At 38.1% G+C, this 17,096-nt stretch overlaps 1 protein-coding gene across 1 annotated transcript; it reads left to right on the top strand.

Moving 5' to 3' along the window:
- The first annotated feature begins 12,295 nt into the window (after nt 1–12,295).
- LOC117694610 (transcription termination factor 1-like) lies at nt 12,296–15,398 on the top strand. The gene is given in 3 exon segments (XM_034485582.2): nt 12,296–12,397; nt 12,399–14,701; nt 14,703–15,398. Coding segments are annotated over 3 exon segments (2,499 nt in total). The 5' UTR covers nt 12,296–12,319; the 3' UTR covers nt 14,821–15,398.
- The last annotated feature ends 1,698 nt before the right edge of the window (nt 15,399–17,096 follow it).

Here is a 17,096-nt window from a genome sequence, read left to right on the forward strand (position 1 = left end):
AGTCCCAGCCCGTTATTCAGTTTGTGACAGGGTCCAAGGAGCAGTCATGGGGAACATTTTGTATAGGCTATTCTCAAAGAGCCTCTTCGTAATCAACTATCTATCTTGTGGTCAGCCAAGTTCTCGAAACACAGAGCTCACAACCAAGCTGACCTGCACTCTTGGTTCTGCTCAGCCTGTTAGGAGTTTTTAAAAAATTTTAACCCTTTCAACAGCACACCTGAGTTTGATCTTCAGCTACTTTACTTACTACTTCTGCTTTCAGGAATGGTGAGATTCTCACATATATCATCTGCAAAATGAGATATCAATAGTAATGACCTCACCTGGCTGTCTGCAGTATTAAATAAAACAATTCAAAGAAAATACTACCATCTTTTAAAAAAATCTTCTTACTTGTACTGCTTTCTTCTTTGATAATAATTTCATGTAGATAATTATTAATATAGTCTCACATATTTACTTATCAAGGGCAATAGATGGTGAATTTGTCACACAGAGCTTGAATTTCTCTGAAAGAAATTCCTTCTCATGTTTCAGAGATACCAACACATAGAAGGAAAATGGAGCTTAATCATCTGTAATTACTTTCATGTGATAAGATGACATCCAATTTATTCATGTAAATACACATATATTGTAATTAACCAATGTGTTACATAATTATATGATAAATATTGACTGACAAAATATGGAATTATCTACAATAATAGGCATGTAGTTTTGCTCTAATATCTAATCTGTCTTGGTTTCTGAAAATTTTAGCTTTTTAGCTATCAAGTAATCATAAAATGAAACCAGAAATTAACCTCCTATTTGTTGCCACATTTGTGTTTTCCTATGTTTGTCAACTTCTCACATAATTATAAGCTCTGCAAGGTCAGAATTACATCATATTTTCTGGTAATTCTCCACCTGTGTAATGCTGAGCCATTCATTTTAATCTGTTTTTATTGAGCAATAAGGATTTTCTATATGCCTCTCCTTGTTTGAGAAATCTTAGTTGCCTTGCTTTTGGAGAGCCAGACAAGATGCTTAGAAAAATATTGGTTCCTCTTCCCTATATTTTGCATTAGAAAGAGGATAATTTCAATAATCCTTCCATGTTAATGAATAGATGACACCTGTAATAGAATACTATTGGTAAAAACAGGCCTCAGAAACTATTGCATTGAAACATTCTGCTACTCCCATAGAATGATACCTGTTTGAATAAAAAAATTAATGCTATGATTAACAATACACATTTTGTCATTACATTTGGGCTTCAAGTGCTTTGTGATGATGAAAAACATATACCCTTTAAGAAAATGCATTTTCAAATATTGACTAAAGTTTAAAACTAGACTCTGACACAAGCCAGATTTTGTCCTGATTCAAAGATGAGATTCCTTTTCAGAGTATTGCACATTCTAGGCAAGTTCTTCACTTCTAAGACATGATCCAGTGCTGATGGGTAAAATAAAATAAGGATCTGATAGTAGAGGGAATGAATTCCAGCATATCTACCCTGCAATAAACCACAATAACTAGATGTTGGCTGGTTGACAGGTACAGCCTGTTCAGTTGGCCAATGTTGATATTCCTTTTTGACTTGAAAGGATTTAGAAGTACTCAAGGAGTTTGTAGGGAAATCTCTAGGCATCTGCAAGAGTGTTGCCAAAAAGGAGTAACTAAAGGAGCAAGATAAATTCTGAATGTGTGTAGCACCATCCCAAGGGTTGGAGGCTATAATGTAATAAATGGAGGGAAAGGAGAAAGCCAGTCTGATGCTGACATTCTTTTCTTTTTATATTATTAGTGTCGTAATGCGGAGTGCTCTGCTTTACTATGCTGTCTCTGCATTGATTGAACCATCTAAAAGTATGACCAAAACAAATTTATACTCTTTTAGGTTATTTCTGTGAGGAATCTTGGGTACAGTAGCACAAAAAATTTTTTAAAAATACAGTGAGAATTCATATTTATATTACATGTCACTGTTTTTTTTAAATGAAAATTTGGAGCCCATTAATTTTTTAAATACTTTCCCTGACTATTATTTCTCTTCTTTTCTTTGTAAAAAATATATATACGTATTGTATGTTAGGAAGATACCAGTTCCAATTTCTGATGTTCTACTTTTTTTTATTGATGTCTTATTTTCTATTTATATTACATTATCTCACATGTATTGTTTCATTTTTATAACCGAGTTAAATAATTATTAGCAAAGTCTTCATCTAAAATTTTGCATATTTTCCCTTTTTGAGTTTTAAAGTCTTTTCTAGATCCCTCTTCCCTTTTTACACTCTGTGTTGGACTTTCTTTAAAGTGCTTCTGGGCTAATTTTCATGACAATGACATCTGTGTGTCTACTTCCAGTGATTGTTCTTTTCATGTCACCTGATTATAGATTGTATTTTTTGTTCATCATATTCCAAAATTTATTTTTACATATATGCCTGAAGTTTTCTTTTTCTTTTTTCTTTAGTTTCATTTTTTTTCTGGCAAATTGGATTCATTTTTCCCTACATTACAGCTAAACAGCGAGTTTGTGATATAATTCTTACCAATTGAGTTAAGATGGAGCTAATCAGTTTGATTTCACTTCTATTTACAAGCAGAAATAACATTTTCTTTTTCTTCATCGTCCAAACTTCAAGCTGAGAGTTTTTTTTTCTGATCTTATTATGGTATGAACAAGGAGGGTATTGCGTTATAACTTTAGGCTTTTGTTGTTCCTGTTTTCATTTACTGCACTTTGAATCCAGTGCCATCAAGACACTAAAATTTAAGCCCTAGACATTCTACAACTCTTTTCTAACCCTTCTTCTACTGTAAATTCTACAGCTTTCTTTGCTGCATAGTTTGACAAAAATACTTAGGGCATGAAATAGAAATTCTTCAGTAGAATCAAATAATTTAATTTTGTATTTTCAAACCTTTAAAATTCTATTCCATCTTTCCAGCAAACCCTGCCATCAGAAGCTCCGATGCATTTTCTTTCGTCCCACTTCAATCTAATATATTGCCTTTGTCAACCTACACCCTTTAGAAGCTCCTGCTTCAGTGCCTGTGGCTCTTTGTTCACCAAAGAAGAGTTCATTCCATTCTGGAATTCAGTTCAACAAGACTTTTCAGCATCTACCAGTTTTTAAAATTGTATGGATGTATACAGATTTACTTTATTTTATTGAGTATATTTGTACACCTGGTCTTTGCTAGCCTCCTATATCTTTATTGAATTGGAATGGAATGTCAAAATAAGTGTTAGATTTTCTAGAAGAAACAATGGGTAGTTGGAGGAGATCTAAAAGATAGTCTGAAAATGAAGTGCTTTGAATACCAAATATGTTGTCTAGGCAGTAAATTTTGGAAGAATGCTGTGTGGTAGTTAATGGACTTACTAATGCCTTGTGTTCTGCGGATATTCTAAAGGCTGACAAGAAAAGGGAGGCAAAATAGGCTCTTAGAGTATCCCTGAGAAGTGGGAGTGAGAGTGGGGAGTAATTCAATTCCAAGACAACTACCTCAACAGAATCCCAAGTAGGATGATAGATTTCCTAGACTGTATTGAATCCTAAATACCAAGGAAACTAGCACATACTTCCCATGTGAAAATTTCTTAGAGATTTCCCAAGGCTATAATAGTATAAAATTCATAAGGAAAACATATAAAGAAACATTGTCTAATTAGTCAGGGCCCAAGGCAAGCTACATGGACTCCAAAAGATCTAGTGAGCAGTGCTTTAAACATTATAAAGAAAAGATTTATAAATTATTCCTACTCTGTGAATGGTGTGAAACTCTGACCAAAGATATTATAGATATGTAAAGACATTTGTGGCAGAGACTATGACAATTCACAGACATGTCTATAGTTAAGCCAGGCATGTGGATATTTTGGACAAGAGATGAACAGACACTATGTGAATTATTTGCTGGTCATGTGGTATGTATTCTAACTTCCTACCTTCTGCCCTGGCATAGCATTAGAGATTGTGTTCTAAACATAGTAGCACCAATCCTCACCTGTCCTTAAGAAAATGAGCACTGGAAATTTTTTTCAGCAATGGGACAGAGACCCAGGGCTACAGGCATTCTCTTTTTCTTTATTGAAAATACTTTTTTTCTTTCTGGCTGCAGAGATAGAATTCTCAGCCATTAAAGGGTAGACTCACAACCAAAATATAAGAGCTCAGTTCCCAGCACCCATGGCTGTCTAGATCTACACAAATACACACACACACAGAGAGAGAGAGAGAGAGAGAGAGAGAGAGAGAGAGAGAGAGAGAGAGAGAGAGAGAGAGAAAAGAAAAGAGAAAAAGAAAAAAATATTTTTTCATACAATATATTCTCATTATGGCTTTCCTTCTCAAATTCCCTGAAGGCCCTTCTCATCTCCCCTCCTATCTGAATACATACCCTTTCTGTTTCTTCTTAGGAAAAAAAAACGGCATCTGAATAATAACAATAAAATAGAATGAAATAAAATAAAAATAAACCAACTGGAATAGGAAAAAACAAATGAACAAAGAAACAAACTAACAAAAGAAAAGGAGCCAAAGGAGGAATGAGAAACATGCATAGATGGAGAGACACATACATTTGCACACACAGAAATGCCATAATACCACAAAACTGCAAACCATAATACATATGCAAAGGACCTGTAAGGTTAAACAAGCAAACACACAAACACATGAACAACAAATAAACAAAAAGCCCTGACAAAACATTGTGAGACAAAGAACCTCCAAAGATGCTATTGAATCTGTTTTGTGTTGGTTATTCACTGCTAGACATGGGACATTCCCTTAAGAGCGGTTTGTGTACCCAGTGAGACTCCATTTGGGAGAACTACTTCTTCACTTCTTAACGGTCATCAATTGGAGACAGCTTCAGGGCTAGGGATGGGACCCCACATGGCACACAATGGTTCAGGACCTGTGAATGCCACTGAATTCATATGTGTATTGGTCCCACTGTTTACAGGGCCATGTTTTCTTGACATCTTCTACCCACTCTGGCTCTTACACTTTTATCACTCTCTGTTCCACAGGATTTCCTGAGCCCCAAGGGGCAGGATTTCATGGAGACATCCCATTCAGTATTGACTGCTCTAAGTTCTCTCATTCTGTGAACATTGTCTGGTTGTGGGTCTCTGTATTTGTTTCCTTCTACTGCAGGAGGAAGCTTCTTTGATGATGGCTAAACAAGGCACTGATCTATGAGTATAGTAGATAGAATGTCAGGAATCATTTTATTGGTTCATTCCTTTAGCAGAACAGTAGTATTTGGTTTTTCCCCAGGTCATTGGCTATTTAGTCTCAGGTTCTGGGCTTCCAGAGCAGTGTCAGGGATGGATAGAAATTCAAAATATTTCTACTAAAATCAAGAACAAGTTAAGGTTCTCCACTCCATCCATACATATTCAATATAGTACTCTAAGTCTTAGCTAGAGTAATAAGTCAAATTAAGGAGATCGTAGTTTGCATCTATGTACATAAGGGAAACTGCTCTGATTGCCTTCTCCAAGCCTGCTGCACCAGAAACATCTAGGTTTGATCCCTTCCTGCAACCCCCAAGAGAGAGCATAAAGTTTGGTGGAATTGTTGGGAGAGGAAAAATGATCAAATATATAGCATGGAAAATTTTTAAGAAAAAAGAAAACAGAAAATATTAAAACATGTTTTAGTCTTTTGTTCATTTAAAGTTTATGTGTATGACATGTGTACATATTTGTATGTACATGTGCTTATATATGTGAATGTGAATAAGTGCCTTGAGATGCATGTAAAGGTTAAAGGAAACTGATAGTGCCAGTGCTTGCCTTTCATCTTGAGACAAGTTTTGTTGTTGTTATTTGCTTTTGCATGTGCTAGACTATCTGGACTATAAGCTTATAGGGATGCTCCTGTCTCTCCCTCATGTCTAACCATAAGATCACTGCCATTACAGTGTGTGCTATCTCATCCAGCTTTATGTGTCCTCTGGAAACTCAAATTCAGATTGTCATCCTTATAACAGCAAGAACTTTACCCACTGAGTCATCTTAGGCCACTATTGATATTTAACTTAGATAATTCTTTGTTGGTGAAGGTGCAAAGAGGGGAAATAGAAAGTTAGGAAAGAGTTTGTCTTATGGATTACATATGCTTGGTACCTTCCCTGGCCTCTAGCTACTGGGAGAAGACAGTAGACCCTCTCAGTTGTGATAACATTATGGAATATTGCCATGGGAGTGACAATTACCCCTGATTGTGTCCTGGTCTCCTATAAAGAAGAAAATCATGGTTGTGATGAGAATTTAAAGCCTCTGTAGGATCAACTTATAATTCAACCTTCTTCCTTACGTTTGCTTTTCTTTTACAATAAACTCTGCTCTACAGCTCAGGAAGTAGATTTCGTAGTATCAAACTGTGCAGGATATGTCAAAGAAAGTATTTTAAGTGCATTGGATATAAAGAATACAAGGGAGCTGCTGTGTTTAATTGCTGCTGTGTAGCAATTTAGAACAAATTCAAACTATATGTTACTGATGATATTTATTTTTCTTTTAAATTAAATACCATCTTCATCACCAGGAGATATTAGATTTTTGTATCAATAAAAGTAGACTACACGAGAGATGGGAAAGTAATCAACCAAACATTGCTTCATTTTAAAAATCAAATATAAACTATTTTCACCTTAACTCACTGAAGTATAATTTACAAGAATTCAAATCAAACAAAATGACTAATATTGAATCACTATGTTACCCAAACAGAGCATAAAATTCAACTACTATATTGTCTTTCTTCTTCTCCTAAATTTGTTCTTATTTTAGGTGGTATTTCAGACTGGATTTTTCATCTTTTCGTAAAATTGTTCTTATTTTAGGTTGCATTTTACACTTGCTCTAAATATATGTAGTATAAACAGAAAAAAGGAATCAGTAGCCTATAAACATGGTTGTAACACTCTCCTAAATAGGACCTCAAATAGAGTCCTCCGAGCCTGAAGGAAGAGGGTTCATGACTGTTGAAACTTGCTCTTTAGCTCTTTTAATAATAGCACTAACACCAATATCACAAGGGGACAGAATATCTCAATCCAACAGGAATATACTTGATTGTTCAAACCACACATTTACCTATATATTACTCTTAAATCTATACAATCTATATTCTAAAACCTTTTAAGCTACATATTATTCTAAAACACTGGGTATACACAAAGTGGTGCAAAAACCTTACAAATCTTAGAGTTCATCCTACTTTATGTGGGGATAAAACCCCTCTCACCATTTCATTGCTAAATTTACCTTGAGATCCCATCACTGTTTTGTGATACCATTATCATTGTGTGTTTGACTCATGAGGCAGAATGTCATTGACGTGATCAATAAAGAGTCTCTTTTACATTTAAGTAAAATCTATAAAGAGACAATTTGTGGACTTGACAACTTTACTCCCTTAAGATTTCAGCTACCAGCAGTCTTTGTCAACTCCAATAGCATGATGCTTATTTTACTCAAAGGTTGCTAAAGACAATCTTTCTTTTGGGAGTGCCTATGTTAACAGGGAAGTTAGCACAGTTACAGGCATAAACTAAGGTATGAGCTCTATCCTAGACCACAACATAAAGCAATTATCCACACAGATTAAATCACTTGAGTTTGTGAACATAGTAAATATGTACATAATCATAAATCCAGAGTAGGTGGTAGAATTTCTGACAAGTTTCTGGCAGCTCCTCTGGCCTTTTCTTTTCTGTCATATATCAATAGAAAACAATGGTTGGCACAGCCATATCTAATGAGAACAGTGATTGTCATAAAGCCAGCACAGCTGCTTGACAAAGCTCCAGCAAAGTTGAGGTGAATGATATAATTGATGTCCTGCGGACTTCTAGTTTTCATCATGCTCTCCACCTGTTGCATGCTTGGGGCGCTTTTTAATATTTCTACAATCTGGGATATTGGATTGATGGAAATTTTCTTATGAATCATTTATGCCTTCTCCCAGGAGTTCTGCTTCAAAGCTTTCCCAGGAAAGTACTGAGCATATTACCCTTCCCCCTTTAAGGGAGATATCCTTATCTTGCTGAAAGACCTTCCTTACACCCTGGAGGTTGTGACTCAACTAAAGATGTAAGAGATTTCCTTATGAGGCTCTGACTCCAAGATATTCTTGGAACATCTGTCCCTATACTTACTCAGGAACAAGATAATCAGAACAAAGTAAACTTAAAAAGATAAAATTCAGTGGGCTAGAGAATTTGGCAGCAGAGCAAATTAAAAACCTCTTCCTATTATTAGCTCAGGCAATTATGTGGCATATAAGATTGGGGACTGCATATCATATGGTCCTTGAGGAAAAAATTACAGCAACAAAGTTAGATTGTCTTCAGTTATCTCTGCCCTACACAGGGGCTTATATTGATGGACAAAGAATGGTTTGAATAAATGAAAAAATATAAAGTATTAAGACCTTCTTTCTTAGAAAAGTTAGCTTGTACAAGGCAAATTTGGTGACTTATGACCAAAGAACAAAAGAGAACTAAGACTAGACATATAAATAAATCCTACAAAAATATAAAATATAAATATTGTATGATGGCAGGCATTAAATAATTGCAGCAGATTCAGCCTGAAGATTTTATTGGATCTAATGATAATAGGCACTCTGACCACTAAGAGTAAATAATACAGTGCTTGGCACATCAATCTGCCCAGGCGGGCTTGGAGAATTTCTTATTGTCTGGTGTCCTTGAAACCACAAGATTCATAAATATTGGGTTATGAGGTTGATGAGGGAAAGTGATTGTAAAAGATAACCTCTGTTCTGTCATTGCTTATGAATGATCACGAAACTTATGATCAAAAGGAAGTTAAAACACATGTTTAGAAACAAAAATGATATGATCTATGTTGGAACAACATGAGCTATCCCTGCCTTCTTAGTTCTGTATAAATAAAGAACTCTGCCAATCAGTCAGGCTGCAATATTCCCTCAATACAGTGCCTGATTCACTCCTCCTTCGCCAATTCTTTATCTCCTCTTCATGACCTGGTGATCACTGGGTCTGGCCCCTGGTAATTATTGTTACTGTGAATATGAATCATTAAACCTAGAAGTATGTTCATATAGCTCCCCATTGTTTAAAAATTTTACCAGAATTGAATCAGTCTCTCCCAAAAAGAGGGTGAGGTGACAGTATTGAGACTCGGGGGGTAAACAAAAGTTCACATATCTAGGGATGTGGAAACTTGGAAGATTCTGGATTTATATCCAGGTTTATAGATCTTACTCAGTAAGGTAATTCTGATCAGGCAAACTGCTGAAAGGAGAGATTCTCAACTTTGGAACTGCCTTCCAGATGTTCAAAGAGCTCCAGGGCTGCATTTTAAAAGAGCCACCTGGAAAAATTCCAACCTATAGATCTCCCTGCAGTGTGCTGCAGGTTCCCACCCATATTGGGATGGGTATTTCAATGATGCAACTGCCTTAATGGGTTACCTCTGCTCCCTCACCTATAGTTTTGTTAATAACTCAAAAACCAATTCACTGTTTTACTAAGTTGAACTTTGGTATGATGATTACCTTGATCTGTCACGGGTTCCCTTTCTGTACATATGAGTGCTGTGTCTCCCAAGGAAAAGTCTGTCAGACAATACTCCCTTACCACAAAAGAAAAATAAACATAATCTGTTTTGAGTCAAAGGGTAATACCTATGGAGGAAAATATCAATTTAGTCCTTCTGTCGAAAATAATTACATTCACATTTGTTTAATTCCTAAGAGTCTGCAAGGGCACAAACATCATTAACAGACCAAGAGGAAAGAGAATAGAGGATGATAACTGGATGAGTAGCACACACCACCACAGATTAGTATCATTTTTCTTTTCGATCTAGGAAGAGAAATGGGCATAGAATACTTTAGAATGAAAAAGCTGAGAACAACAACAAAAGGATTTTTTGCTGCTCACTTTTTCACACTTTTGGTACATTCTAAAAATTTAAGTAAATTAATAAGTCTTTTACATTCATGATATGACCTTTCTCCTATTGTGTGACACTTGCTCCTTCAGAGATGTGAATAAGTGTCTACTCACCCCAGTTCAGAAACAGATGACATGAAAGACCAAGGTAAGGATACTACCAAAATCCACCTTGGCAAACCAATGAGTTCTACTGGGGTTATTGATAGGTTATATGGATAAGGGGTTCCTTATAGGAACAAAACGACTAAAAGACAGCTGAATCACCAAAGCCCACCCCAGCATGGGTGACAGCTCATGAAAGCTGGAAATCCAAAACACACTATAAAACTTGAAGGCAGCCTAACAGGTTAGAGAGTCTTGTTTAGGTGATTCTGTTGGTCTAAACTTCTTCCAGGTAGCTCAGTATATCTTTGCTTCTTCCAGTCATCTTGGCTGATCTAGGAGTCTTCCAGCCAGCTTGCCTTTGTCTAAGAGTGTCCCTTAGAAATTGTTACTATTTATATATGCTTGGAGATGGGTGGGCTTAGCGTATCAGGTCAGTTTTATGGACTTCCTAAAGCTTTTGAGTTGTATACTTCCTGATCTTGACAAGCTTCTCTGCAAGATGGAATGTTTCTATTTGAACATTACTTGTTTAAAGAGTGTCATTACAAGATGGAGGGTTTTATCACAAAGGACACTTTTTTATCTATGGAACATTTTGGTCAAAAGAAAGATAAAACACATAAATGAACATACATAGTTAAGCATGCAGTCTCACAGTTCTTGGCAAAGAGTACTGTCTTTAGGCACTCTATGAGTGGAATTTCTTTTTTCCTTTCTTTTCATTTTAATTCATAAAGAATACCCTAACAAACTCTTGTGTTGTTTCTTATTTTGAGATCATTATAATATTAAAAAGTACAAATATTGAAGAGTACTATGATGATACTACTATTCCTAAATGGTATACACATTTTCATTTGCTAAAGATTCCTGTTATCCTGGAAACCTGACTGGGGCAGTGAGAAGATGAAGAAAGCACATAGACACATATATAGAAAAGCTTGGATAGGGTTGGCTGTGTATACTGTGATGGAGCTATAAATACTACCACCACATCTCAAACCTCAGTATGTTTGTTATGTACAACACATAGTGAGGAGTTAGTCTCAGTAGGAAGTTTCTGTATACTAGCTGTCTCAGATTGTAAATATCTATGAGGAGGAAACTGCAGTTGCTAGTTTTGCACATACTGATCATAAACACTCACACTTGGACAAAGAAAGGCTTTGTCTTTCCAAGCCTGACCCATATGTGCCTGGTCCATATGTGCTTTGCCCATGCCAACAATAAATCTTCACCCAGGACTTCATCTGCTCATTATACGTTCAGTCAGGGCTTCCTTGGCTCTGCATATCTTGCACTGAAACAAAGCTTAGCCTCAGACTAAAGGTGGTAATAGAAGAAGAATTTAGATAGTTCTTGGAGTCCAATAACCCAGGGAACTGAGGATCTCTTTCTTAGTTGGCTGTAGAAATAAAGTAGCACTACAAAGAAATACATAAAAGCCATACTAGATATGTATATAGGCAAATGGAACTGACATAGAATCATAGGATAACTCCGTATTAGGAGTTAGATAAGAACAAAAAAATCAGTTCTGTGCATCCACAGATAACATGGACATAAAAGGCTTAGAGCTAAAATATTTTATGACTATAAAATATGGGAAGCAGTCAATAGATGAGAACTGTTGGGAGGTGCCATCATGCATCCAGGAAAAGTCCTTTTCTTGTTCCATGGAAGAATACTATCTTTCTACAATTATGATTCAACTTAAACCCTGGAGGAGAACCCAGGAATATGAAGTGCTTCAGATAGATTTCTATTGCCAAATAGAAATAAACAAAATATGTAAATAATCAAAATAATGTTGTGCTTTTTTTTCTTCACAAAAGGAATATATGGGCTTGGATTTTTAGTTACTGTATCTGCTCCTTTGCAAAACAAATTAGTTTTGTACTTGCAGATTGTGAGGCTGCAAAAAAATCATCAGCTGTACATAAATTCATGGTTTTATTTCTAATCTAGAAAACAGGTTTCAGATTGGTCTTAAACAAAGGAAAATTTAAGGAAAGACTTTTATTTTTATTGCTTTAAATAACATGCATGTTTTTGTGTATATGCATGTTCATATGAATGCAGGTGTCTATGGAGGTCCCTGAAAATGGAGTTACAGCAGTTATGAGCTACTTGATGTGGGTGCTTGGAAATAAACTTAGGTCTTCTGAAAAGTAGCACATGAGCTTAAGCAAAAAATGTACATATTGAAGAAGAGTGCTACGTTATCCCAGGGAATAGGATGGAAAGGGGCACAAGAAAATTTAAGACCCACACCACAACTTTGTGCAAGAAAAAGAAATGGTCTTCTGTGTCTGAAAAAAAGACCTCAGAAATGGCCCTCTCAACACTTGGAGAGCAAGCAGCCTCAGGTGTCTGTGCTGGGGAAGAGGAAGAGGAAGTCCCAAAAACCAGCCCAAGAGAGCTTGGAGAGTGAGTGGCCTCAAAAAGCTAAGAGGAAGAAGAGAAGGAGGGAATTCCAGATACCAGCCCAGGAGAGCTTGGAGAGCGAGCAGCCTCCAGTGTCCATGCTGGGGAAGAGGAGGAGGGAGTCTCAGACATCAGCCCAGGAGAACTTGGAGAGCCAGCAACCTCGGAAAGCCAAGAGGAAGAAGAAGAAAAAGAAGGAGTCCCAGGAGCTTACTTCTTCCCTTCTGAAAAATTCAGAAACCTTCCATAAAGCTAAGAAGACCATTTCTGCCCACAAAAAGAAAAAGAATAGTGTTTGGGAGGTGGATGTGGAAACTGGAGTCATCCTTGTAGATAAGGAGAACATGGAGAACCTGCTACAGACTTCTAGAAAGGATGTGGATATTGTTTATGTTGATATGAGCAAGGGACAAAGGTCAGCCAGAGTGGATGAAACAGAAGAGCTGCCCACTGCTGCACCCAAGGAGCATGACTGGCGAGAGCTGCACAGTGATGTCAGGAGCAAAAAGAATCAAAAGCACCCCCAGAAAGGTGTGCCCTGGGATGCTGTCCAGGGAAGCCAGCCTGAGAGTATTTCCCTGTCCCAGTCAGAGTCCTTGTCTTCTGTGGATCTAGAAGGCAGAAGCACAAAAGCAGCAGTGTTTTGTAAAAAGAAGTCTAAAAAAACAGTGTTCAGGAACCAGGAATTGGAGACCGTCCCCGCGAGTCTTGATAGCTCGGAGACTATCTCTGAGAGTCTTGATAGTACACACCATGGAGGAGTAGTTGGGCCTGGAGAAGAAGGTGAGAGCATCAAAGAATCCCACAGTATCGAGAAAAAGTCCAAGAAAAAGAAGCACACATCCATTGCTCTTGCCACCTCTAGTGACAGTGTCTCGGTGCTAGACAGCAAGACTGAGAATGCCCTCATGGACACATCAGAAGGTAGTGGTACTATGAGGGAAGAGGAAGTGGACCACAGCCCAACAGAGGCAGAAGCCCAGGCTTGTTCCACCAAGAAGCACAGGGAAGAGATGCAGAGGTTAGAACCTACCCGTGAAGAAGAAAGCAGTTTGGAATCAGCTAGCAATTCTGCAACAAGATATGTATCTGAGGACAGGAGAGAATCTGAGGAGTCGGATGTGGATTTGGGCTCTGCAGTGAGACAGCTCCAAGAGTTCATTCCTGACATACAAGAAAGGGCAGCCACCACGATCAGATGCATGTATAGAGATGACCTAGGGAGCTTCAAAGAATTTAAGGCACAAGGTGTGGCTATTAGATTTGGCAAGTTTTCTGCTAAAGAAAATAAACAAATAGAGAAAAATGTGCAAGATTTCCTGTCCCTGACTGGAATTGAGAGTGCGGACAAGCTGCTGTACACGGACAGATACCCAGAGGAGAAGTCTCTGATCACCAACCTAAAACGGAAGCATGCCTTCAGACTGCACATGAAGGGCATCGCTCGGCCCTGGAAGCTTGTGTACTATCGTGTAAAGAAGATACTTGATGTGAATAACTACAAAGGCAGGTACAATGAAGAAGATACTAAGAAGCTGAAGGCCTACCATTCCCTCCATGGAAATGACTGGAAAAAGATTGGGGCCATGGTAGCCCGAAGTAGCCTCTCAGTTGCCCTCAAGTTCTCTCAGATTGGTGGTGATAGAAACCATGGTGCTTGGAGTAAGGCAGAAACCCAGAGGCTAATCAAGGCTGTGGAGGACGTGATCCTAAAGAAGATGTCTCCCCAGGAGTTAAGAGAACTAGATTCTCGACTCCAGGAAGACCCTGAAGGTCGCCTGTCCATTGTCCGGGAAAAACTCTACAAGGGCATATCGTGGGTGGAAGTGGAAGCCAGAGTGGAGACCCGGAACTGGATGCAGTGCAAAAGTAAGTGGACAGAGATTCTTACCAAAAGGATGACCCATGGTGGGTTCGTGTACCGTGGGGTCAATGCTCTACACGCCAAAATCACCCTTATTGAAAGGTTGTACGAACTAAATGTGAATGATGCTAATGAAATAGATTGGGAAGATCTTGCTGGTGCCATAGGGGATGTCCCTCCACCTTTTGTTCAGGCAAAATTTTATAAGCTGAAAGCTGCCTGCGTTCCCTTTTGGCAGAAAAAGACTTTTCCAAAAATCATTGGTTACTTATATGAGCACAGTCTGCCTTTGCTGAAAGAAAAGTTAAACAAGAAGATGGAGAAAAAAGAGTCAGATCCAAACGCCCTCTGCTCCCAAACAAGATTTCCTGTTCAAAGACATCTTTCATTGTGATGATGACAGCGATGAAGGGGGCTCAGAGGAGCCCAGCTCCTCTGATGTGCAGTGACTGGATCTTCTCTTCCCTCACACTGCTCTCTGCTCCCTTGGACCTCTGTTGTACACTGGCCATAGGCCCTGCTTGCATATGACGCCTCTCCCATGCTGGGCACCGAGTTCTCATGGTATTTTGCTGGAGGACTTGTGTTCTTCCTAGAAGCCCAGCTATTAGCCTTGGAAGAGTCTGTCAGCTGGAGCACAGCCCCCACTGGATTCTCAGGACTGGATGAAAGGGTTGCTCTTTGGTCAGTCAGGAGAGTTAAACCAACTGTAGGTGTTTCAGAGAGAGAACTTAGGGCTTAGGTAACAAAAAGTTTTCTGCAAGATCTATGCATGGTGATGTATACTAAGCACTGTGGGGTTAGACAAAGGGGTCACAGGATCGAGGCCAGCCTGGGCTACATAGTTCCTCAAGCATACACACACGAAATGAGATGCTGGAACATCCTTCAAAAGGAGAAGTGCATTGTCCAGAGAGTGGACAAGCACTGCAGAGCAGCTCTAACTCTGCAGTCCACAACTTCCCTGTGTTCCTCCCAGCTGTTCCCCATTTCCAGCCTGGCTGCTGTTGCTGCCACTGCCCTGCAGAGAAATATGTCCATGTGTGACCCTTAGAAGAACACCGCTGCAAGGGAGTCTGGGATGCCAAGTGTTCAGACTTCTGTCTTATCTGTTCTGGAGAGACAGAGAAAGGAAAATGTAGCTAATGATACAGTATACTGCTGTCTCCATTGGTGCCACTTGGCAATCTACTGTCCCCTGAAAACTCTCAGATGTTATTTCTGTGGCACCATTAGAAGATAGGCTAAACCAGCCACCGTGAGAAGGAAGCACACTAACGGGCTTCTGCTTGTTATGTGCCCAGCACTTCCACAGATGTACAGATAACAAAGGAATCAAGTGGAGCACACTAATGCACCCAACATTCACATGGGGCAGGAGGATTGGGAGTTCAAAGTGGTCCTTACCAATAGCAGATTCTAGGCCAGCCTGGGCTATAGGTGACTCTGTCTCGAACAAACACAGGAATAAAACATTGTGTAGATGCTGTTATTTTACTACATGATTCTCTACCCAGCTCCTCCTGTCCCTCAGGCATTCTAGACTCTGTGCTAACAGGACTAAATTTCTCCTACAAAAATAATAGTACTAATGTATAAACCAATTCTCTGTTTATAATAGAGAAAAAATGAATTATTCCTTAACAGGAAGTATGGTTCTAGAATGGAATATTATATGGTAAATTAAAGTGACTACAATAGATCTGGTTGACATGAAAGTATATTTTTGTGAAGTATTTCAAAAGAATATATATTTTCTCAGTTTTATAAAAGTGGAAAATAAAAGAATTTGGTTGTTTATAAAAAAATGTACATATTTTATTTATATGGATATTTTGCCTGTGGGTACATCTATGTACCAATTGTGTCTGTCTGCTGACTGAGAAGTTTAGAAGAGGTGTTTCTGATTATTGTTTAGATTATTTCAAAGTATTTCTAATTCCCTAGGACTGGGGATAAAGACAGTTGCAAGCCACCATGTGGGTTCTGGGAACTTTTACAAGATCCTTTACAAGAGCAACAGATACTTGTAACTGCTAAGTCAACTCCCCAGCCACTAAAAATATTCTTTTTTTAAAATTTAAGGAATGAGAACTTTTGTACTAGTTAGTGTGCAGAGCTTTGTAGTTGCTGCACTGGAGACCCAAGTTAGTGTAAAAAATTTTTACAGAGATGATTAATGAACAGATTAATCTGTTGAATAAACTTCAATTCCAGCCTGAAACAAGGTTTAGTATAGTCAGTTTTTAACCATTAAAGTACTTTGCTAACCCACATTCTAGGTCACCTTTCTTTGTAACACATCCATAGAACAGTGCTTCTTTCTTCAAAACAATTATTCAAGAAATGTACTAGGTATTATTCTCCTTTCTGTGATAGAATACCTAACAAAAGCAACCCAAAGAAAGGAAGCTTTACTTGGGTTTACATTTTCAGGAGATATAATGGCCCATTGGGTCAGAGAAGGTGTGGTGCTGTGAGCAAGAGGTCACAGTGATTTTACAAGAAGCAGAGTAATAAAAATGTGTACTCAGCTCTTTCTGTTTCTCATTCAATCCATGACCTCAGCCCATGAAAATATGCCAGCCAGTTAAGGTGCATCTTCTCGTAAAAATTAATCTAATCAAGAAAGTCTTTCATAGTCATACCCAGAGACTAACCTAAACTGGATCATTCCTTAGAAGCAGGTCTCCTAGGAGACTCTAAGTCATGACAAATTATCGAT

The sequence above is a fragment of the Arvicanthis niloticus genome, chromosome X (genome assembly GCF_011762505.2).
Source record: "Arvicanthis niloticus isolate mArvNil1 chromosome X, mArvNil1.pat.X, whole genome shotgun sequence".
Classification (NCBI taxonomy): Eukaryota; Metazoa; Chordata; class Mammalia; order Rodentia; family Muridae; genus Arvicanthis; species Arvicanthis niloticus.